At 45.6% G+C, this 25578-nt stretch overlaps 1 protein-coding gene across 11 annotated transcripts in view; it reads left to right on the plus strand.

Moving 5' to 3' along the window:
- Nucleotides 1-25578, plus strand: part of FRYL (FRY like transcription coactivator) — a 2483143-nt gene that overhangs the window by 947728 nt on the left and 1509837 nt on the right. For all 11 annotated transcript variants that reach the window (XM_086962669.1, XM_086962670.1, XM_086962671.1 and 8 more), the window contains one exon: nt 11790-11985. In XM_086962669.1, coding sequence (XP_086818795.1) covers nt 11790-11985 — 196 coding nt within the window. The remainder of the gene's footprint in view (nt 1-11789; nt 11986-25578) is intronic.

The raw sequence follows: 25578 nt of genomic DNA on the forward strand, positions 1-25578 counted from the left end.
ATCTTAAATGAGCGGATCCATTCCCCATGTTTCATAAATCCTACACTGGCAGTGGCGTCAAAATAGAGTTGCTGAATAAAACCAATTTTTGCAGGCTTCACCCCAACTCCTCCATTATGTTCTAAAGTTGGGAGTGGATCACGGGTAAATTGAGGCACTGGTCTATAGTGCTTCTACCACTCTGGAATCCATGTTGTGCCTGCATCAGACTACTCTTCTCATTGACCCATTCTTCCAGCCTATTTAGAAGTTAAAGCCCCATTAAGTTTGCCGTGGTATCCAACAATGAGATTGGTCTGTAGTTCTAGGGCTTTTCTTTGTCACCCTTTTTAGGTCTTGCGTGCGAATGCAGAGCTTGCTCTGCTTCGCTGGCGAGACTCTATTGTCGTCGCTTTCGTTCCCGAAGGGAGAAAAACCATGTGCGTGCCCGCCGCCGAACAGGCGATGTGTACGCGCATGGCGTCTCCCACTGGGCGCTTGATTTATTATGGTTCGGCCGCTTGCTCCCTCCCTACTCGAAGTTAACTTTTTTTTAACCCTGCTGCAGAAACGTATTTTGGGTTTGGTCTATATCTTGAAAGGGAAAACAAGTAGCTTGACATAACTCGTGCAGCATTGCTTGTTGAAGGGAGTATTCGTTCGCCCCCCTGCTCTGGGGCCAGCACTACCTTGTTCATTCTTTCTCTGCCGCAACATACATATTTGTTGCACGTGAACTGTGCTTTCTGTCATAATTAGCATGTGAACCTGCTTGTTTCGGCTGGCACGCCTCGAGAACACAGTCATGCACTCTGCCCGCTTTCCATAGCCCTAAATCCGATTTTAAAAAGTGTGGATTGCATTGGAAGTTCGGGAACAACCCCAGATGAGCGTTTGTCAGTGTCCTGTAATCTTCACCCTCTCCTTTCCACTCTGGAAAGCATGGTCAATTTACTCCAGCACAAAACTGATAAAAATCCCCCCTCCCCCACCCCCAATGTTAGCCTGAGAAGTGGTAGGGTGTGGGGGGAGTGCTTTCTTCACGGGAAATTGTTTTTGACCCTATATATAGAAAAATGCACTTGCACACAGAGCCCTATTCCTACTGTGCTACATGGTGCCTGTTTGCACATCAGTGTTGCATGTGTGTGCGGCCGCCCGTGTGTCTGCCTGCATGTTGCTGCACGTGTCCGCGTCCCTTGCAGTTTGTCAACAGGGGGTAAATCATTGTTGCTTCGTTTCTTCCACCGCATTCATTCACAGCATCCACAAGTACCCCAGTCATATCTAGATCGCCTTCTACTGCTCTTTCAGCAGCTGCAAAATTCCAATCTCAGCACTTTCAATAAAAAAAAACAGACCATTATTATCTGGTTCATCAAGGATATCTTTCATGTTCCCGGCATGCGGTGCACCACAGATTTGGACAGTAAGGCTCTGGTCAGGCCCTTGTAGGAGACACTGTTTTTAAAGGCAAGTTCGTCTAACAGCAAGAAGGACGGTACGGATCGATGGTAAAAGGCGGAGCCTAAATAGGGATTCTCTGCAGCAGGGCAAAATGCTGAGAGGAGCAATGAGGGACACATTTACATACTTGCAGTATGAATGAAGTGGATTCAGGCTTTAGGAGAGAAAACAATACTTTGTTTTTATAGATGGCTATGCACCAAATATCTGTGGCTTCTAAGCGCTTTGACAGAGAAAGAGGCAAGCATGTGCAATTGAAGGAGCACGAGAGACAACACATGTGTGACTCGCACATCCCACGACCAACCTAGGAAAAATGGTTTGCACAGAAATTATTCGAAGTGAATCAAACACTGAATACTTGTTTTTAATGAACTCACTTTGTTGTGACTAGACTCTGCCAGATTTCATAGGCGATGGGGCAGGAAACAATGACGTGAACTGCAGCTCTTATAGGGGAAAAGCGGGATTGCTGCATCCGAGACTGTTTTAGTGTTACAATTTATGAGGGAAGCAGGAGTATGGATGGATCGCTATCCTGATGTTTCTTTTCTCCCTTCTCCACCGGACCCTTCTTGCTGTGAACAGTGCAAGTTAAAACAAGCATTTTATTTGCTATGCAATAGGCCTCGCATTTATGCGGGTTTAAGCTATTGGCATTATAAATAACAATGCCTATTTTTTTGTTTTTTAAAACGTGAATAAATGGCATTGTAATTTACAATGACAAAAGCTTAAACTCACGTAAATGCGAGACCTATTGCATTGCATATGCTTGTTGTGTATGGGAACAATAATACTAGTTTTCCATGAGATCAGTGAGGTAGATTTTACTATTTAATAAAAAACATTAGTTAGTAGCACGGTCCATAAATCTTGGTGCTCAAGGAAAAAATAAATAGGGACACCATCGACCCAGTGCCCTTCCAGTAGAGCTCTTTTCCATTCCCCTGCTAACCTCCTGGATTGAAAATGTCAAGGGTTCACTCAGTGGTGATTCTACAATTGGGCGTTCCGTTCCGGAGGTGGTGTTGGAGTAAAAAATGTCTTCAAAATGGGCTACCAATTGATCTTTACTAGCATGAGAATCTAGAGAAGGGTCAGTCTTACTTTTAGAAAAGGGAGCATTAATCACTTTCCAGAAATCTTTGCATTTCTTGGAGGCTGCTGCTATCTCTAGGTTTTCCCATGCTTCGTCTCTTAGGGCCCTTTCCCTATCCTTCCTAGCTACCAAATAATTTTTGTGGAGCTTCTTAACCTGGACCCTATCTCTGGGTTGGTTTTTTAGAGTCCTACGCAAGTTTCTTAAGGCTCTAGAACAAACTTGATCAATCTACAGTTTTATTGGAAGTTTTGAGTATGCTTTCAGATACGTCCAGGCTGCTTTCACTTCCTTGAGTAGACTCTCAAAACAGAGGGGGGGAGTATTACTCTCATATTCAAGGCATTTTAAGACCAGCCTCATATTCCCAGCTACAAATTGTGGGACCAATTTCGCCTTATCGAATTGGTACCATTTTAGCTGGTATCTATTTTTGTATCCAAAACAGGTTGCTCCATATGTTGCATTAATATAGTCCTTTGTACCTCTGCCGTTAATACTGTGAAGAGAATAGGGTGATTGCGAAAAGCTGTAAATTGTGCGTCTATTTGACATGTCAGTCCCCGAATAGAGCTTTTAGCTTCACACTATTACATAATTGTGGATTCATAGTTTAGTCTGTTGAAGGTCTTCTAAAGTTCTCCATTTCTTGTAACCGCCCCATTAACAGCTTCCAAGTCTCTTGTATAAAGCATGCTATTTCCATATTTGTGATGTGTAAAATGCTGAATCGGCTCACCCTTTGTCTGTACGAGACCGTAAATTTTATTCAATTTGTGTTTACATGGCTGCCGTTAAAATCGCCCATCCAGACTATGTTAATGGATTTCTATGCTCCTGATAATTCTTCTTAATTCAATTTCTGAGGAGCCCACCACTGCTTGTAGGTCTCTAAAATGATTATATAAATGTATTAATAACTAGTCGTAGTTGCTGTCCCCCTCTACCAATAAAAGATGAAATTGTATACTTGGTGCCACAAATCTTTTAATTTTAATAGGCAGCGTATTCGCTATTAGTGTTAGAAGACTTCCTATTGCTCTGCCTACAGAACCTGGAACTGCATTTGTTTGGTATGAACAAAACCTGTCTATATAAATGTGTTCAGGGGACCAAGTCGCCTGAAAACATCAGTCACAGGCCTTGATCTGTAAGCGGTGCATATCTATTTCCCAACGCTTCTCCTTGCTCCCCTGATTGAGCCATGTTTGTCAACTTTGTTAGACGTGGGTTAACGCAAGATCTCACAGTAGGGGCTCTAGCTGAGGGTTTCAGATGGGGAGATATGTGATTGTAAAAATAATGCGAAGAAGTGAAAATCTGTGACCTCAGTGGTGGCGATTCATTCAGCGGAGCTAACAGGAGCCTAGGTACTGCTTTGTTAAAGTTTATTGCAATAGAATCCCCGGGATATGTTTTTTGTGAGGGACCCACCCACCCAACTCTCCTCGCCATGATATTGTAATTGTGCCGACTTTCAGAACTTCTATCACAATACCCACGGTTACTGTTTAGCCAATGGAGAGATTTGTCTTATCAGCTGTAGTTAATTCCCTGTGCCCCTCTCTTAAAACTGGGACATTTACCAGGACCAAAACAAGCGTGGTTGATGCTGGAGGAAGATCCAGGGACTGGTAACTCTGGGCAGTTTGCTTTCCTTCGGATAGTGGTGTGCCTGCTGGATCTTTTTCAAGATGGCCCTCCGTGAGCTCCATCCCCCAACCCATCCTTGCTACGTTGTAGCACCTTTCATACCACAAGGGTGTAACTGTGACTTTGGTGGAAAATCATTTTTTTATTTTGTCCCCTCCTAAGCTGATATTGCAGAGTGTCACAGCACTGATCCTTGCACTTGGTCCGGTGGTCAGGTTGAGTGACTGGGGCTCCTTGCTTAGTACTCTCCTGGTTTCGTTTCGCCCCATCTCCTTATCAAGGCCCCTCCTGGACCGTCCTCGGAATGGTCATTTTTCCCCCCATACAGAAAGGCGCTCTTCCATTTTATCTAGTTTAAGCAGTATAGGCTGTAGCCAACATCTTCTATATTTTTTGCCAAACGCCATGGTCTTCCAATGAATTCAAACATTTATCATGGCAGGTTTCCTTCAAAGGTTGTGGCTGTTCAATAACTTTAACTGGTGCCTCTTTTCCTTTTGGCCGCTGACTGGGTACTTGAAATAGGTGAGGGAGAGGGAGCAGATTCAATTATGGTCACCAGTGGGCTAGGAATGGGAGCGGGGGCAGTCTCTCAGATGCTGCACGTGATTAAACAGAAGGTCTGAGCAGGGCTAGAGTACGTTCATAGCGATGTCTCTCTCCCTTCAAAGAGAGTCTGCGCTGAGTGATTTCGATCTCCTGGGACGGCACATTTTCTGCTCTAAATAAAAATGTGTCCAACGTGTTGATCTGAGTACCATTTGCTTGGTGTGAAAGTCTTCCTTCCTTCATCAAGTAGAGGCTGATGCAGGTGCTTACGGACAACAGCGCCGCCATGTGTGGTATTGCAACAACCAGAGCAGTGTGGTCTCCTTGCAAGTTCTTTCATCTTCTGTATTTAGCAGCATAACACTTCTGCATATTCTGCAATGACTATATTTTAAGTCTTTAGGAGTCCTGCTGCCAGACTGAGGCCTGCTTTATCTGGATGACGTTTACTCCCCCCCTGCATTGTTAGTGCATTCAATGCCACGGAGATTTTTCTTATGTTGCTGTCTGTTATCTCCTTTATGTGGGAGTACCACGTTTTTCAAGATCACCAACATTAGTGTTGGCTTTCCTTGCGTTTGTTGATCACAATTGAATCATAAGGTTTGGTGGAAAAGCATAGGCAAACATTGTGTAAAAATGAGATGCTCCATAGACTCGTGGGGGTTAGGTTGAAACTTGTATGCAAAGCCCTGGCATTTTGTGCTGATCTTGCAAAAAGGTCTATGTACAGTCTTACCTAGACTTTAAATATTTTATACCACCTCTCAATTGAACTCAACGTTGATTGGTATACTTTTTTGTCTGCTAAGTGGTCTGTCTGTTTTTTTTATTTTCCTGGTAAGTGGATTGCTATAATTTGTGTTTCTCTAATTGCCATTTCTCCAAATAGTTTGCATTTGTTTTGACAGAACATATGACACTGTACCCCCTTACTTTTTGTGTTGCCCATTTTCTTCAGTAATTAAAACAGTCTTTAGTGCCAGCAAATGTATGTGCTAGACTGTCTCCTCTTGTGTCTAGCATCCTGATTTTCAGACTCCTAGTGGAGTACCCTATTCTGTTTGTGATGCCTTTGCAATGATGGTCACAGTGGAGATTGGTTCAAGTCTCTGCCTCTCAGCATGTATTTTTTCCAACTTTTTAGTGACAACCACTTGGTTGTCAAAGTCGACTGTCGATTATGACTTTTGGTACATAAGCCACTTTTAAAGGGGTCTTGTGTAACCTGACTGTGTATCTGAGGTATACAAAATGTTGTCATTCATAAATTGTCATCACAGTTGAAGAGATTTTGATATATGGTTTAGTGAGCTTGTTCCCTTAATGCTATCAGCTCTTCTCTATGGGAAAAAGCAAGATATTTTTAGTCTAATTCCAGCCCTCAGAAAATGTCCGCCTTGACTGGCTAATCGTCTTGAAAGCATGGGAATGTTCCAGTTTCTCCTCAATTGCCATTCTACAAACACATGTTTTAAAAGCTCTTGGTGCTGAATTTTTCAGTGATACTTCTTTAGAAAATATGTAAATAGACCTCTTTTAGATCAATTGTCTTGTAGTCTTACCTATTCTGGCATTAGCATCACTTTTTTGTTTTTTTGGCATCTTAAATTGTAATGTTTTTATATACTTGTTCATAAATCTGAGGTCTATAAAAGGGTCTTAGATTGAGGTTTTTATTTTGGTAGCTGGAAATAAATGGATTAAATCCCTTGGTTATAACCCTTTGTGAGACTTTGTACGTTACTCCCTTCTTTGTGACTTCTTTGACTAGTTTTAAGGGTTTGTAGAGGTCTACTTTGAACTTAATTTTTTTTGTTGAATGATGGGTAGTTCCTTTTCAATTCTTACAATATCCGTGCCGTATTACAAATAGAATAAGTTGTAAGAGGTTATATTTTTCCAATCTTGCTGAAACTCTTATCTGCCCCCTACTGGTGCGGATTGTGTGGATAGTTTTGTTAGGAGAAGTTTGTTTGATCAAAGCATGTAGCCATTTGGCCTGTTTCTTTCTCCCCAAAAGGACTTTCACACTTGTCCAGGTTGCTTCCCTTGTGAGGTAAAAATATGCGATCCTAACCGTTGGCTTTCATAAATTGTTGTGGCACGAAAAGTGGTCATTCTGAACCTTTGTTGCTTGGGGTGCCCCTACTAAATGATGCACTGTCTGTGGGGCTCCCTGCACTCTTGGCAGCCTCAGTCTTTTTTAAAATCTCTTCTCATGAGTCATCCAGTGCTGCACCCAAAAACCTTTCTTCAATGAAGGGTGAATTGAATACGCTGGTCTATTTGTTGGATTGAACATTAACATTCTGAGCCATTTGTGGCTTGTAATGATCAGTACTTTTTGCCTATTGACAGGTTTCAGTGCATCCAAAGATGATTTATTTGCTACAGTGTCCCGTCTTGGAAGATGTTTTGCTCCTTTGCGGTATTTCTCTAGCAAATTTTAGTGACTTTGATGTCCCCTTGTTGGTGACAATATTTGCTAAGCTAGAGAATTTGTCCCGAGCAAGTGTCCTTTTTTAATCATTTTGACTGAATTAATATCAAGCATTTTAATATTGTGGAAAACAACGTGTGTATGCCTTCAACTGGTTTATTTGGCATGCACTTTTAAAACTCTCCATATTTGCATTTGTAATTTTTTGTATAGCGCTAGAATCGACCCCCGAAGGGGTCTCTCTGCGCTTCAGCAGGACTGTGAGGTGATGGCAGCACATTCGACAGGATCAGCAGGGGCAGAAGAGAAAGGTCTTAAGCATTTTCCTGAACTGCAAGTGTTCAGAGCACTGTCTTAAGGGGAGAGGAAGTTCATTCCATAGGCGTGGTCTTTGATATGAGAGAGCTCTACCTCCTAATCTGGCCCTTTTTACTTGCGGTACCACCAAAAGGTGTTTAACACCTGAACGTAGGGATCTTGGGTGAACGGAAGGCGGGAATTTTTCAGCGAGATTGGAAGGGCCCAAATTAACCAGAGCCTTGTGTATAATATAGCATGTTTTGAACTTAATCCGTTGACGGATACGGAGCCAATGCAATTTCGCAAGAAGGGGAAGTGAAGGGGTCAGAGGTGGAACATTGCGGACCAACCGAGCCGCCGTGTTCTGCACCACCTGTAGTCTGCTGAGCAAGGCATCATTTGTCAAAATCAGCAGACCATTACTGTAGTCCAGGTGACTCACTAAGGTTTTAAGGGCAGAGTTGAGAAGTGAGGGGAAGACTTGACGTAGCAGGCTGATTACATGGAAGCAGGAACCCGCTGTTTGGATAACATGTTCTTTCAGACTGGGATCACAGTCAAGACAGATTCTCAGGTTTTTAACTGTGAGTTTAGGAGAGGGATAGAGGGGCCTAATCCTTTGGCCACCAATCTGGTGTCCATAAGAGGGGACCTTCTCCCAGAAGCATGATCTCCGTTTTTCCTACATTGCACTGGAGGAAATTATTCTGCATCCAGTGCGATATGGCTGTCATCCCGTTAGAGAAGGCCAGTTGTACGAAGGATGAAAATGTATTGAATGGAAAGAGGAGCCGAGTATCATCGACATACGATATGAGGATAAACCCATAAGTCCTCATAAGGTTGGCCAAGGGAGCAATATGGATGTTAAAAAGAGTTGGGCTCAAACATGAGCCATGAGGTACTCCCTTGGTCATACCCACCAGAGTCGACTGTTACGGGCCCAGATTAACAATCTGTGAGCGATCCGACAAGAAACTTTCCATCCAGGATAGGGCTGAGTCTCTTAATCCAGCTTCCTCCAATCTTCTGAGCAAGACACTATGGGAAACCGTGTCGATCGCAGCCGATAGGTCCAACTGCACCATAGTCATAGAATGGCCCTCATGCAGGGTCATTCTAATGTTATCCGTTACTGTAAGTAACACAGATTCAATGCTGTATTTGGGCCTAAAACCAGACTGGGAATAGTCTAAGCATCCAGACAGTTCGACATAGTTGGACAGATGGGTGTTCACATGTTTCTCCATTATCTTGCTCCAAAATGGAATATGAGAGATGGGACGAAGGTTAGAGAGGTCAGTCCACAGAATATTGGATTTCTTGCAGATGGGTCTGACCTGGGCAACCTTCCATTCCTGTGGGACATATCCCTCTGAAAGAGAGAGATTGATATTGAGCTGCACCACTGGGGACAGATGATTCTCCAAGGATGGAATGAAGTTAGCTGGGATATGATCCGTAGGAGATCCGGATTTTATCCTGTGGATCAGGGTTTCAACCTCTGCTAAGGTAATGGAAGGAAAAAGCTCTAACTTTTGCTGATTCGTCATTTCAAAATGGTCCAACCCCATAGGAGTCAGTGATAAAATACCAGCTGCTGTGATTTTCTCGTATATGAGTTGTATCTTCTGGGCAAAGTGTAAGGCAATGTCATCACACAATTTTTGGGAAGGAATCTCCAAGTTTTCACATGCCTTAGGATTGCTGAAGGAATAGAGAATTTGATACAAAATGTTTGAGGAGTTGCCAGCCTAAGTTAACTGAGACATAAGATGCATTTTGCGAGCTACCTTAAGCTGGAGTGTTGGGTCATGATAGCATTCCAAGGACTGAGCAATTTAATCTCTTGGTCTCGTGGATTCTCTATCTTAAAGAAGTTAACTTTAGAAACATTGTTGTTGGGACAATGCCCCTTTTTGACATGGCCACCTCCACTTTTTGCCTGCTATGTGATGTGATTTCGACTGGAATTACACTAGGTCCCTGCTAACCAGATTCCCAGTGCCAGATCCCTCTCCCAAACACTGTACTCCAATTGGCACTCAATGTAAGTCCCTAATAAGTGGTTCCCCTTGTACCTAGAGCAAGGAGGCCAAAGAGTGTCCTTAAGGGCTGCAGTACAAATTGTCACCCTAAAAGACCCCTCACCAAACACCTACAGACTGCCACTGCAGGCTGGGTGTCTTGGTGCAGACAGAAGTGAAAACAGGACATGGTACACAGCCCTGTGTACCATGCCCACAGACACTGCATGGAGCATAAGTAAGTCACCCCTACTGCAGGCCGAACAACCCTAAGGCAGTGTGCACTATACTGCATGTGAGGGCAAAATTGCATGATCTATGCCTCTATGCTGGTCAGCCCTATTTCCGCCAGTACAAGGCAAAAGGGAAGCCATTTTGAGTACATGTGCTGGATACTGGTGAAAATGAGAGCCCCAGCTACATGATGGCTTCACTGAAAATAGGGATGTTTGATTTCAAGCATCTCATATTAATGAACCCACACTCTTGCCAGTGATGGATTTATTAATACATGCACAAAAGGGGCAACTTAGAGGTGCCCCCTAAAAACCTGCCAGCCTCTGCTGTGACTGTTTCATGCCAGCCTGCCACCATAGACTGGTTAGTGGCCCCCATGGGTGAGGGCCTTTGCGCTCAGGAAGTCCGAGACCAAGTCTGCTCGGGAAGAGGGTGTTCATAACCCCTCCTGCAGAATGACCTTCTGATTAGCACTCCAAAGCAGAAGAGCTTCAAGGAAGCTGCTGCCTTTGAAATGTGAATCTGGCTCCCCTCACAGGAGATGAAGTGGACTCCCTTTGTCCAGAACCTTTTGGCACCTGGCCAGGCGGGACAATTAACTAGTCAAGGAGGCGTGCCCACTCTTAGACACAACTTTTGAGAGTTGGCCATCTTGAAGATGGCAAACATAGGAATTCTAATACAGGGCTATGCCCACTTCCCACAGGAAGTTGTGATATAGAGGGCGTAGTTACCCCAAGCGTAGGTAGCCCATTGGCTATACCCTACATTCCCCTAACGCCCCTAAACTCTTTATTTAGGGGAGCCCCTGGGGCCAGAGAAACCGATCATGCTGACCTGAAATAAGAAGACAGATGTGAAGAATCGCAAAGAGCAAGAACAGAAGATCCAATGACTTGGTGCCAACCCGGTCGGCCTGCCTGCTGAATTCGACAATTGCACCAAAAGCCAACTAATCCTGCAGCTGCTGGGTCTCCAAATCTGGGAGACCCACCTGTACTTGACCCAGGAACCAGGAACTCTTGTGGAACAGTGGGCTTATTCCACCTGCATCCTGCAGGCCCCAAAGACTGAGCTGTGATGCTTCAAGACCGCAGAAACCCAACACTGAAAAACACAACTGCGCCGAGCCACCTAGCCCGAGCTGAAGTGGGCCAACGGTGCCAACGTGTTCCCCAGACCATCCAGACTTGAACTTTGGTCCTGACCTTTGTTTTCCCTACTGTTTACTTCTCGACAACGCCTGCATCTTCTGTTCACAGGACCTCTCTGTGACTGCTCCCCATAAGAAAAACCAGACGCCTAAGAAAACATATGCACCCAATAAGAAGAGGCTCAAAGGTGTCCCTAAGTCCCCGACCAGCATGAGTCTTGACCCCCATCCCCTTCCCCCGTTGGTTCAGCCAGTCAAAGCCTGTAGCCTCTTTATACGAAGACCGATATCCATTGACTTCTATTGGGCTCTCCACACTGTTTTGCACCCCTGTACCGGGCCGCCCTAGTGCCTCTGGTGGTGTCTGGCTGGTGGTGCCTTGGACCTTGCCCTCCGCTCACCTTACCCCCCCGTAGATTGGTTTCGCAAGTCCATGTTCTTTACCGGAATGCTGTACTAGTTTTTGTAACCCATAGGATAACATTGCAGCAACGTTATTAAATGCAAAAGTATTTCTTTTCAAAAACGTAATTACCTGACTGTGTTAATTTTTGGTTCCTAAATATATATAAAGATGTGTTATTTTTTATAAATTGGTGTGGATCTCCTTATTGAATTGTGTGCATGCTTCATTGACAATTATGTGTATTAGCAAATGTCTAACACTCATCTCTGATGAGCCTAAGCCTGCCTGACCACACTACCCCCTAGAAGAGCGCCTTGGGATTGCTGGAGCAACCACATGTCCACTCATAAAGATATCCCTCGTCTACTTGCACTATATCTCATTTTGATACATCATATAAGGAGCCAGCTTCCTACAATTGTGCATTATTTTTCTTTAGACTATTGTTTAATTAAGTATTTTTTTTCTTTTAGCAGTCCCATAAATGCAAAAAAAGTAACCGCAGTCGTAGGCAGTGACTCCTATGTTGGACTATGGAGAAACTACCTGATACTTTGCTGCAGTGCTGCAACCTCCACCACATCCTTGACATCTGCAGGGTCTGTGCGGTGTTCCCCTCCTGAGACGCTTGCGTCTACTCCTGACAGTGGATACAGCATTGATTCAAAGGTAGGTATATTGCAAAGAGAAGGTTACTCCTCTCTGTTAAATGAATTTGTGTTTTATTATATCATTACGAACTAATGGCCTATAAGTCGCGCAGGCTGAGGACAGCCAGACTGTCGGGACGCCACCGCCGCACTGGTGCACCAAACGCCCTATTACTACTAGGGCGGTCGGACCGCTGCAGCCGCCAGGGGACTGCCGTTCCCTGGCGGTGGCGCTGCAGTCTTGAGGCAGCAATATGTTTGGCTTAACTGCTGCAGTCCCACCTAGCGTATTACGAGTTTTCTCTCCACCACGGTTTTCATGGTGGTTCCTCTTCCATCAAAAATGTGTTGGGGCAAAAACAAAGGGGGCCCCACAGAGCCCCCTGATGCCTCTGGACCATCGGGTGCATGTAGGGGGGACAACATGCGCCCCCTTGTGTGCATGCACCCCAGTTCCTGCACAGCATGGACTTTGCAGTCCATGCCGGAACCTTTTTGGCCTTCCAATTACGGGTCCCATTTTCAGAGACACCACTGTGGGACCTCCCAAAAAAAAGCCAGCCAGACATGAGAAACACTTGTAAACTGTTGGGCGTCCGACCACAAGTTTGGTGGAGTGGGCTGCTGGCATGGCAGTCCGATCCCACACTGCCAAACTCTTAATCAGCCCCTAAATGTCACTGGGAAGTTCATGCCAAAATGGTGCAGTTACAACACATAATTGTGTTTTTTTCAAATATTAAAAACAGTCATTGTAATCATCCAAAATTATTATCGGAAAACAATTCTTTCAAAACGCATAAAAGAATAATTTACATATTTAGCCTGATTAGTGTTTATACAGAAATCATCTCTGTAATATCACATAAAAAGTCTCTGTAGTATCATTTTATCATTCGCAATGTTTATTCTTTGCCACACTTTTCCTTGCAATACATGCATACAATAAAAACCTTGACAGTGCAAAAGCATTTAGATCATTTGTCTCTGTTTGGAGTATACACAGAGTATGAGTAAAATCTATACCTCATTGGCTGACAAACAGCAATAATCCACCCTTTCCTTAAAAAAATGCAAAAGAAACAGGATTTGGGCTTTGGTTTCAGGTGACATTGAGTAAACAGGGTGCATTGAACCGAAACTGTACCGGAGTTTATTTGCATGTGAAATAATTGGGTGATAGGATACCCAGACGGAATTGAATATAAATATTATTAGCACAATGAGGCATGATATTGTCCATATAATCTTAAAAGCAGGAATCTGTTTATGATTTTAAAAGAGGTCAATAAGACGGTTAGACCAAACATGTGCAATACATCTTTTCCTCACATAATTGCAATATTTGGTTTTAAACTTAATGGCAGATACTGAAGTAATGTTTGTGCTGAAGTCCACAGGTTCTTAAAGTCTAATTTACAAGGCCAAGATTTTACACACAATAACTGGGGGTAATGATGGATCTGTCTCCTTTAGGGAGATCCTGTAAAGCTCAAGTTAAGGAATTGATCATATTCAAACCCAATCAAACTACTGTCTCGAAAGCAGAGAAACCGAGGCACAAGTCCAAAGATTCTGTTTTTTTATTCTGACGCATACACATTAGATTGTGTCTTCCTGTTAGTGTAAAACAATTTATAAGATTAATAAGGTTTTCCTGTATTGGGGTATCTTTCATAGATTCACATGCCTGAATCATTCCACGTCGTTGAGATGGGAGTCCCTCGATAACATAATCAAGCAGTATTTAAATAATGCTATAGGCTATAATGGCCCTGAGCCATGTTTCACGTAGCTAATCTATGTCCTTTTAAAAAAAGGACTAAATGTTGAATACAGCCAATCTGCACTCCAAAAATTGAAGAAAATCATTTTTAAAAAAAAGTATTTTGCACTGGGTTCACCTGAATTGCGCTCAGCGCTCCCTCACTTCCGCCACCCCAGCGCACTTCCGCTTAGTTGGACGGTCTAGTTGCTTGGGGACGGTCAGCTGCTCACAGCAGGGTTGATTGTTGGGAGGTAGGAGCCCCAGCTTATATTCAGAGCTGGAGCAAGCGCACAGCACATGCTTGCAGCGGGTGCGCCGCTGGCGCACCTAAGGCAAGCCCGTCTGCTCCCATCCGCGAGGGCCAGTCTCCCTGGTCTCGCTACTCGTATTCCATGGAGGAACTCCAGGTCTTAGCTCAAGGAGCGGTACTACTTAAGAATGAGGTAGCTATTCCACTCACTGCAGAAGGTCTACTTAGGAGACACAATGTAGTAGGCAATACAGGCTCAATACTTCACCCACCCAGGACATCCTGGCCTAATGATTCCCAGGGTCTACGAGTGGCTACTCTTTAACACCCGCTCACTGTAGAAACACAATCTTGAGGTCTTCTCGCTCCTCCAAGATGACCCTGCGGACGTTCTTGGAGTTACAGAAACCTGGCTCTGGAGTCCTCCGCACCGGACCTAGCAGCAGCTATGCCCCCAAATTATGCCACCCTCTGCCTTAATAGACCAAGTAGCACTAGAGGGGCTGGAGTCTCAATCCTGTATAATCAACAGCTACAGTCAGAGACCCTTTGTACGGAAAGCATAGAGGGGGCAGAGGTGCTGGGGGGCAGACATGCTGGGAGCCAAGTTTTGCTCCCAGATCACCTGCTTAATCGTTCTGATAATGTATCGCCCTCCACGAACGCCACCCAAATTTGTAGAGCTCTTCACCAAATTACTCAACGATATCCTCTCGCGTACCAATGCATCCTGGTATTGGGGGATTTTAACTTCCACTGGGATCAGACACATAAAGATGGCCAGGCCAAACAGTTGGAAGCGGCTTTAGGTGCCCAGGATCTGAGGCAATCAGTGAATGCACCTACTCATGAGAAGGGTCATATACTTGATTTGGTCTGGACCTCCCATCCACCAACCAGTCCAATAGAGATCACCCTTTGCGCCTGGTCCGATCACCATCTAATCAGAGGCATGTTCCAGTCCACAGGGCAAGCAGCACATTGTCACCTGGAGTCGAGACTGCTGAGGATGTGGAAAAAAAATTAGAGCTGACGACCTGCTTAACACCCTACATAAATCAGCCCCGCCACCTTCAACACATGGAAACCCCAACCTGGACCGAGAAATTGCCTCCCTTTCCACGAGGTTGAAGAATGCCATCGACATAGTACCACACCAAGTCCCGTCTGCAACCGTCTAACATACAACAATACCTTGGTGCCACAATAAACACCTCAAAGGTGCTAGCTTATCCCTCTCCTGTCAGAAAACCAAACATGCGATCTCTTCTCACAAAATTTAAACCAGAACACTCCCTTGCAGCTCGAGTGTTCATGCAACTCATAGGGATGATGGCCTCTTGCATATTCATAGTGCCTCATGCAAGACTCCAGGTGTGTCCCCTTCAAGAGTGCCTAGCACGACAATGGAACCAGGCTCAAGGTCAGTTAACAGATCTAGTGTTGTTGGACGGTCGTAATCACCGTTCTCTGCAGTGGTGAAACACCAAAAACCTTTCCAAAGGGCGACCATTCCTAGAGCCAGTTCCTCAGATAGTCTTGAAAGCGGACGCATCGCTCTCCGGCTGGGGAGCTCGCCTACTACAAAACACAATGCAGGGCAGGTGGACACCACAACAAAAGTAACTCCACATCAACCACCTGGAGTTACTCGCCATATTCCTAGCCTTAAACGCATTTCAAAAGCAAATATCAGGAAAGACTGTATTAGTCCGCACGGACAACATGACAGCCATGTACTACATACAGAAACAAGGCGGGACAGACTCTCTGCAACTGTCTCAGCTAGCACAGAGCGTATGGCGGTGGGCGATACCTCAGAACATTTTCCTCTCAGCCCACCATGTTCTAGGGGTACAAAATACCGTGGCAGATCTGTTAAGCCAAAAGGGGTTGATGGCTGTGCACTGCTGAAGGTAAATGGTAGGTAGACTGGTATATCGTGCTCCTAGGATTACTCCCTGCTCGGGAGTATAATGAGAAACTACAAGGGATAGCACCAACACTAGTTGTGTGGGTGTCTCCTGGCGCACTGATTCAGGTGCTGGAAACGTCCAGTAAACGATTATCAATAAAGTTTTTTTTTAAAGTTTTTCTTTGAAGAGGTTTCTTGTATATATCCAAAGTATTTTATTCATAATTATACAAGGATACACTGTTTGTTGAATTACTCATAACTATTCAATTCTTCATATAATCAATCACAACAATCCTTCCAATGCATTTCGGCACTTGGCCTTCATCGGGGAAGTCTCTCTGGGGCTGAGGTTGGCTCTAGCCCTGCATGGATGGAGCAAGCGTGTGCCGAGGCATTTCAAGCCACCTGTTGATGGCTGAAAGACACTCTCACGACATAGGGTGATTGTCAGCTTTCAAGCTGCTATTTCGAAGTTCAAAGATCTAAAAAGTCACCTGAACTCAGGCGGACGTATCTGACGACTTCAACAAACAGTGTACCTTGTATAAGTATGAATAAAATACTTTGGATATATACAAGAAACCTCTTCAAAGAAAAACTTTTTTGAAAAACTTTATTGATAATCATTTGCTGGACGTTTCCAGCACCTGAATCAGTGCCCCAGGAGACACCCACACAACTAGTGTTGGTGCTATCGCTTGTAGATCTGTTAAGCCACCAGACACAACAGATCCACGAGTGGGTACTTAATCTACAAGTTCTTCAACCGTTCTTTCAGATGTGGGGACAACCTCAGATAGACCTCTTTGCCACCCACGAAAACGCCAAACGCCCAAGTTTCGCCGCCAGATATCCACACCCACTGTCCAAAGGTAATGCGATGGATGAACTGGTCAGGCAGATTTGTGCACGCCTTTCCGCCTCTCCCACTCATTACACTAGTAGTGTGCAAACTACAGCAACATTCTAGTTGCTCCAACTTGGGCCAGACAACCGTGGTACACCACATTGCTGGAACTTTCTGTAATACAGCACCAAAAACGATACCTATCTCCACGCCTCTTAACCCAGAACCATGGAGAGATCAGACACCCGGACCCAGCTCAGCTCAACCTTGCGATCTGGCTCCTGAGGTCCTAGAAATCGGTTACCTTAATCTTCCTCCTGACTGCATGAACGTCATTAAAGAAGCTAGACGTCCAACCACTAGAGCGTGCTATGCAGCCAAGTGGAAACGCTTTGTAATATATTGTCACACCAACAATATCAATCCACTAGATTTATCTATTCAGCACATCATAGGCTACTTACTACACCTCCAAAGATTTAACTTCGCCTACATGTCTATTAGACTGCATCTTGCTGCCATAGCAGCATATCTACAAAATAGACAGCATCTATCACTTGTCAGAGTACCTGCTATAAACGCCTTAATGAAAGGCCTTAAAAGAATAATTCCTCCCAGAGCACCACCATCACCTGTATGGAATTTAAGCATTGTTCTCACACGGCTAATGGGACCTACCTTTGAACCTCTACATAAATCTGAGCTACAATTCTTAACATGGAAAATTCCTTTTCTAGTAGCTATTACTTCTCTACGAAGAGTTAGTGAACTACAAGCACTAACCATTCAGGAACCTTTCCTGCAGATGCATCATAATAAGGTTGTTCTCCGAACGAATCCTAAATTCCTTCCTAAAGTCATTTCTCCCTTCCACCTCAATCAATCTATGGAACTGCCCGTATTCTTATAGCAGCCACAAACAGTTGCAGAAAGAGCTCTCCCTACCTTAGATGTCAAAAGAGCATTGCTATACTACATTGAGAGAACACAACCCTTTCGTAAGACCAAACAACTTTTCGGTCTTTCTCACAACCTCACAGTCAACCCTATATCAAAATCTGGGATAGCTAGGTGGATTGTCAAATGTATTCAAATTTGCTACCACAAAGCTAAACATACTTTATCTGTTCCTCCTAAAGCCCACTCTACAAGAAAGATAGGGGCTTCAATGGCATTTTTAGGGAACATTCCCTTAGATGACATTTGCAAAGCAGCTTAAATGGTCTGCACCACACATTCACAAAACTTGAAATAGAGTTTCTGTGCAAAACATGCTCTTATTGTGTTGTGGCGAACATCTTGCTCAGACTCACAATCTTGCAAATGTTTTGAATGTGCAAAAGGGAGGTGGGAGTTTGGAGATGGGCATGGAACAACGAAGAAAACATTAAATCATGGAAATGAAAGTTATGAAACACTATGGGGAAATGGACAGAGGGCTTACAGTTCTTAGAAACGCCTGAAAGTGAAATGGAAACTCAGTTTGACGTTTTTAAGTAAAGAAAATGTCACTTTAAATGGATAAATAACGCTGCGTACTGTCACCTGCAAAGTTAACTATACAACGTTTCAAATAAATAATGTTAATAATAATACAGATAAAGATGAAGAATTCTGCATTGAGATAGGATTGCTGCCCAGCCCCCACACGTCTCAGCTCAGTGTAGGCAGCAGCATCCGGCAAGCGGCTACGCTTATGCCTATGGAGGCTCGGAGAGTGCATTGTGAAAGGGCTCCATCTATGGGTCAGGAGAAGGAACACCATACACGGAGACTGTGACTGGGGGTGAGGACTTGGCACCCACGGCTGCATGCCTGATAGACTACGGAGGAGGCAGAGAAAGAAGGAAAGGTAATGAGGGAGAAATTTAAAGTTAATAAACGCGAGAGAATTTGTGGTGGCGAAAGATGGGAAAAAATGAAGGGTGGACAAAGAAAATAAAAAGAGTTAAGTAAAATAAATGGAAGCAAGCAAAATCGGGTAAAGCGCTCTAATGCCCCTGCGCCAAGTTCGAATCATATGCAAAGTAGAAAAGCACTAAACCACAAGCGTGGCCCCAGAAGATTCTTGTGAGAGAGGGGGAGCAGGGGGTGAGCCCGCGAGTGGTGCATGCACGCGCATTCTGCTTTTTCGCACATACTCGTGCTTGTCCCTGCGCGCTCCTTCAAGGTGTATGCCACCACAAGCACGAGTATGTGCTGCGAAAAAGAGCTGAACAATGACTAAAGGTCTCCCATGCAGCGCATGTGGGCTGCGTAGGCGAGACCTATAAACGCTTTTACTTACCTGTTTACAGGAAATGTCCAAATGCAGTATCCAGGTATACTGCACTGTGTAAGAAAAGTAATCTGTAAAGTGATCTACTTGACATTCTTCCTCTAGAAAGCCAATACAAAGTATATGTACAGTATTTCAAAAAGCATTGCATTACTAGTTGCTCTACTGTAATCAAATCAAAGTGCTTATACAATTGCAATTCAAACTGTTTACAAACTGCATTACTACTGTAAAGTATTTATTGCTTACCTGTGCCAGGCTTGCTTGGTTCTAGAAAATAAAATAACTTAAAGAATATTTTTATACAAAAACAAAAGGTCTGAAGTTCAGTCTTTGAGTGTGTGATATCATTTGCTGATTATGTACAACAAATGCTTAACACTACCCTCTGATAAAGCCTTGCTGCTCGACCACACTACCACAAATGGAGAGTAAGGTGCTATCTGCTTTTACCTCAGCCTACCATTCGGATTCCACTGGACTCTGTGCACAATATACCTCCCTTTTGTATAGTATATACAGACATACAAATCGAAGCTTTAGAGGGAAAGAAAACACAGAAAACTCAATGATCAGACAAAAAACACAAGACCTGGTTTGAAAGGCCCCTCTTTTTGGGCTATATATATTTTCCAACTGTGGTGAGGTTTCACAAACTGTAAATACCAAATATTCCTCTTTTCCATTATGAGGTAATCGGAAACCGTTTATTTTTTTGCCTTTACTTAAAGCTAAAAATTTCGGAATTCTTGGAGTTTAGAGAAAGGAACATTTCGCAGGAGTATAGTTGCATAATCTAGAGCGGAGAGCACCAGCAAGATGTACAAACTGAAATGAAAAAGGTTCAGGTTTTGGTGCCAAGGGAATGGCTGCAACCCTTTCAAATGTCCCCTCAACAGATTCTACCATACCTGCTTTCCTTGGCAAAATCTAGTTTAACTTTTGCCTCAGTTAAAGTTTATCTAGCTTCCATCTCTCATTATAGAAGGGCTTCCAGCACCCCTTCTGTGTTCCTCAAGCATGATCAAGCAAATTATGAAGGGTCTTTTCTGTACTTATCCTCCAGTGCTAGCACCTCCACCAGAATGGAACCTCAACTTGGTCCATGCACAACTCATGAAACAACCATTTGAACCCATTGATGAAGCTGAATTGAAATTCCTGAATGAATGAATATTAGTCTTAAAAAGCTCAAACTTTTGCCCAAAGGCGTCAAGACACTGCACATAGAGCCAGTGGTTGCAGGAAGCACAGAAGGGAACTGAACAATTAATGAAGAGCCAGGTTTTTAGGGCATTTTGGAACAGAGAGTGAAAATCTTGTGCAGATGACCTACTTCTGCCACAGGCAATCTCTCGTTAGCCCCTTTGGCTAAAAGGGCGTGCACTTCCTGCGGTGAGATGGACTTACGGCAGATGGTCCTCCATCAGTCAATCTGGGGGTCGGTGGAAAGTGCAGCCGAGTGGCTCTGAAGATTAGAGTGCTTCTCTTCTCAACAATCCGCAGAACTCACCTGTGATGTTACTGCCTGCCAACCAGGTTAGGACTTTTGGAATCCAACCGGGTGGTTGTGCTCCATTAAAGGCGCACTGAAGGGGTTTGGTAGGGCTGCGTGGAGGGGGTTCACTAGGCTGACTGGCCTGTTGACCCCGACTATTCGGGTTGTATGTGCCTCGGCCTCAGCCCTGAATTTGCTAGTCGGTTGGTTGATTGCTTTATTTCGATATGCATATATCATAAAAGCGATACAAAAAGTTAAAACAGCATGTCGAAAAGAGTATGACTGTACATAAGTAAAAGCATTAAAACACATTAGACCATCATAAATTAGTTAAAAGAAGATTAAATTGATACGGACAGTCTTCTAAGTCTAATCAACCAGGCCCATTTTAAAAACTTGGCAACGGCACAAACAATCGGGGGGGCTGTGTCAGTTAAAAGAATCCGAAGGGCAACAGAGTGCTGGCGAGTACCCAATTCTCTGCAGATAGGGCCGAGCCAGCGTGTTCTTGGTCGGCCGTAATCAGGGCATTCAAAGAGGAAATGTGGCACAGTCTCTGGTTTGTCAGGACAGAGAGCACAGTATCGTGAAGAGGGCTGGGAGTTATTCCACCTAGAACAGAGATCAGCCAAGGGTAGCAGCCCCAGCCGAAATTTGATATACAGGGACCGATCCATGGCAATTGTTATTAGATCCATGTATGGCTCGTAGGCAACAACATCTTTTATCATCAAAAAAGCTGCGGTGGCTTTGCAGTGGTGCTGATTGCTGTTGCGCTTCGTGCGGACCCACTCCCAGAACAGTCTTTTTAGGGTCTCCTTCGGGGGAGCGGAGTGGCTATCCCAACAAAAATCCAAGCCTAGATCCCCTAGAAGGTGTTTGATGTTCTTCAGCCATTTGATTCTGTGCCATCCGTCGGAGTGCATCACCTCAGCGAGGCCGTCAGCATAAGGTTTTAGCTCCGGTACCCTCCACAGACGGGCCCAGAGCAAGAGGGGTCGAAGGCGAGCCTGGTCCCCTATTGCTTTACAGCCTGCATCCATGAGCACTGGGATAGTCGGACTACTTGATGGTATGGCAAGGAGGTCTTTGATGAATTTGTTTTCCGCCTTGCACAGTAGATCCACTTTACCCAGGCCCCATAATTCGGCTCCATACAGTGACCCAGGGACCGCACGAGCTTTGTAAATATCAAGTAGAGGGGCAACACAATGTTTAGTTGAGTTGTTAAACTCTTTGAGAAGAGCCCCCCCCACCCTTTTATGGGTCAATACCATTTTATTGATATGGGCGTTCCAGTTCATCACGTCGTTGAGTCGAATTCCCAGATAATCGAATTCTGCCACTCTTTCTAGGGGTATCGAGTTCAAAATGGGGGGACGACCAAGCTTGCGGGGCGGGTGCAAAACTAAATACTTAGTCTTTTCAACATTGATGACAAGGCCCCTGGAGGTGCAGAAGTCCTGGAAGCGATTTAGCAATGTCTGGAGACCTTGGGGTGTTTTAGAGATGAGGAGGGTGTCATCGGCGAACAGCAAGGTTGGAATTTTTACGCCTCCCAGAGTGGGAGCGTCTGCTGGTTCGCCGAGTAGGTGGTCTACCACCCCATTAATATAGAGGGAAAATAAGGTAGGAGCCAGGACACAGCCCTGCCTTACTCCCCTCTCGACCCTGATCTTATCGGTCTTTTCCCCGTTCAACCCCCATCTAACCTGGGCATAGGTGTTATTGTGCAGTTTGATAAGGAGGTTTAATAAATACCGGGGCATCCCTAGATTGTGTAACACCCTCCAGAGTTCCTCCCTGGGAACCAGGTCAAAGGCAGTCTTTAGGTCAATGAAGGCCAGATAAAGACTGCCTTTGCCTAGCTCCACCACCTTCCAGTATAGTAGCAGGAGCCTAAATACCTGTTCGATGGTTCCGGTACCTGAGCGGAACCCAGCTTGCATGTCGGACAGGATGTGGTTTTCATCCACCCATTGCGTAATCCTCCCCAAAATCACTTTCCCCGCCAATTTCTGGGACGAATCTATTAGGCTTATAGGCCTATAGTTCCCAGGTAGGTCCCTACTGCCCTTCTTATAAATGGGGACCACCTCAGCACCTTTCCACGAATCTGGGACCGGGCCTCCAGCGACAATTGCGTTGAGGAGTGCAGAAATTATTACCCCCCACTCTTCCGAGTATGCTCGAAGGAGATCACCTGGGAGGCCATCCGGGCCAGCTGCTTTAAGTGGGACCAGAGTTTTGATCTGATTTGTGACCTCCAAAACTGTAAAGGAATCCAGGTCTTGGATCGGACTAGAGGGCGGGGTGGCAAAGGGGTCATTAAGAGGGCCTTCAATGGCAGAATAGAGTTTTTGGAAGTGGGAGAACCAAGTTTGGGCATTGATGGTACAGGGCCTCAAAGTATCGTCAGGACGGTTCCTAATTCCCACCAGGTCCCAGAAGCGTTTTGCGTCTTTCCCTCGACTGGCGGTCAGAAGGTCCTGCCAGAAGTTATCCTCCCACTCTATTTTGGCATTTTTTTGGCAGAGTGCATAGTGCCTCCTGGCCACCCTAGTCCTAGATGGTAATTTAGATTTTACTGCTTCAATGAGAAGTGACTTCGCCTCCCTGCACTTCTGATTGAACCAGCCCAATCTGCCTTGTGGGCTAGGTTTCCTTCTATTTGTGTTGACTGGCACTACGAAAAGATCGCCAATGACCTGGGTTATAGTGCAGAACCTCAGGGTCACCTCCGACAACCCGTCCACCTGGATGTCCAAGTTTGTTAGGGCTGAGGCAAGAAGCTGCCTAATGGCAGAGGTTTTCTCCTCAGAGAGTGCTAACTTTGCCCACTTTAGCCGCCGACCACAGTTGGCAACTACTGACAGGTCCGGGGCGGGGTTACAGGGAGTTCTAGTCACGGGGCAGGACATCCACCTGTGGGACATGGTGAGAGAGAGAAGATTGTGATCACTCTCGACAGATGGTATAACCGCCATGTCCTCCACCATGCTCCACAGATGAATGTCAAGGAGAAGGTAATCGATCCGTGACGTGTGCCCTGGCCTATTGTAAGTGTGGACCCCGGCTTTGTCAGACCCGGTCCTGCCATTGGCGGCCCTCAGGCCAAACTCCATGGCTATCGAATTGATCTGGAGGGCTACTTCTGACCACCTTTTAATGGGATTCAGTTCAAGAGATGGGATCCCCCACCTGGCATCGAGTTCCTCTTGATCAGATAAGATTTCAAGGTCCAGGGGCTCAAAAGTGCAGTTAAAATCGCCCCCCACCAGGGTGCAGGACCTATGAGGTGATAAGCGGAGCTGGGCTTCTAAGCAGGATATTATTGGAGATTCTCTGCCCCACTTTGTGCCTCGGGCATAAATGTTAAAAATGTTTAAAATAACTCGGCCTTGGGAGTTTTTCAGCACTATGTTCAAGAGATCAGGGCATTTAGTGTCCCGCTCCACCACCCTGCAGTTGAGTTCTGAAGCCACCCAAATTAGGAGGCCACCCGAAGGGCGGCCCCTGCCGGTTGCACTAGGGGCTGCTGGCAGAAAGTGGGTGGAGTAACCTGCCTTATGCAGGGGCACCCCGCTCCAGGTTTCCTGGAACATGCATATGGAGTATTGCTCCACCAGCGAGTTCCAGTCAGGGAGCGCTAACTTCCTCTCGAGACCCGCCACATTCCAGCTGAAAACCCTAAACGAGGGGTCCGTCACAGCTGCAATGCTACGGTTCTCGACGGGGGGCAGCGTCTCCGCAGCCCCCACAACGGGAGGGTCAACCAGTAAGCCGGGAACTTCCCCGATTTCCCCTTGCTCTGGGGCATTCTTGTCGGTATCCTGGGATTGTAGTGCAGTCAAGGGGCAGCAGGTTTTTGGGGAGGGGATGGACTCAGCAACAGGGTTAAGGACCTCAAGATCATCCCCGGGAACGTCAAGGAGTCAGCAGCCCCAGAAGCCCCAGTTCTGCATCACTGGCGCTGGATAGAGATGCTGCGCGAAGACTCCCGGGGAGGGAAGGCCGTGGGCGATGTTTAGAGGAGGGGGCCCGACAGGGCATAGTGGAGTGGTCGGGAACGTTCTAGGGTAAAAGAAGGATAGGTCGACAACATCGACCCCTGTTCCAGCCGTACGGCCTTGGGAGCATATTGCGTGGGCAGCTCTTATATCTTGGAAATTAACCACCACGCAATCGCCCTCAAAGAGTTTTTTCCCGTGGCCGATCCAGCTCACCCTGCGCACCCCAAGGATCAGGCCATCTACACCCACTGGGAGAGGTCTATTAGTTTTCATCCAGTGAATGACTTTGTTTTTCAGCGCCTGGGGTGTTTCCTGTTGGGATTCTTTTAAAAGGGGAACTTTGGTAAGGACAACCACATAAGGGTGGCATTCAGGTGGGAGGTTTACCGGGGGGCACTTGCGTGGCGGAATATGCTCCGGGGCTGCTGGGGGAGGATTTTTTGGCAAAGAGGGGGTTTTAGGCACAGGCGGATTTTTGGGAGGGCAGGTTAGATTAGTAGCCCTAGCGGCAGGTGCTGCTCCGATAGTTTTATCAGGCGCAGCATTTGCCGAGAGGGCACTTAGGCCAGTCCCTTTCTTCTGTTGGCTCTTTTGAGCAGGATTCGGCACAGGTGCCGTTACTGCTGAGGGGGTAGTACCGTGCACCTGAGCTACATGGGTGAGTTCACTGGTCGTCGACCGCTTCGCACCGGCCGGGGGGACAGAGGCAAGGGCTTTCCCTGAGGCCGGTGTTTTAGCCGGCAACGACGGCTGGACTCTAGTTGGTTGGCCAACAGGGGCCTCCCTAGCCACATTCCTATCTGGGATGAATTCAGAAGGTTTAGGTTGCACTTTCAGCAGGGTTTTCAAGGAGAAAAAGTTGTCCCTTGTTGCCTGTTCAAAATTGTCAAGTCTAGCCCCCAGGTTCCTAACTTGGTCAAGTAACGGGTTAAACAATGATTTTAACAAATTCTCGAGAGACTCGAGAGAAGTGACCTGATTAGCAAGAACCAGTGGGGCTGGGGGCAGGGGTAACGGTGTAGGGAGCTCGACTGCAT

Source organism: Lissotriton vulgaris, chromosome 3_1 (genome assembly GCF_964263255.1).
Source record: "Lissotriton vulgaris chromosome 3_1, aLisVul1.2, whole genome shotgun sequence".
NCBI classification, from domain to species: Eukaryota; Metazoa; Chordata; class Amphibia; order Caudata; family Salamandridae; genus Lissotriton; species Lissotriton vulgaris.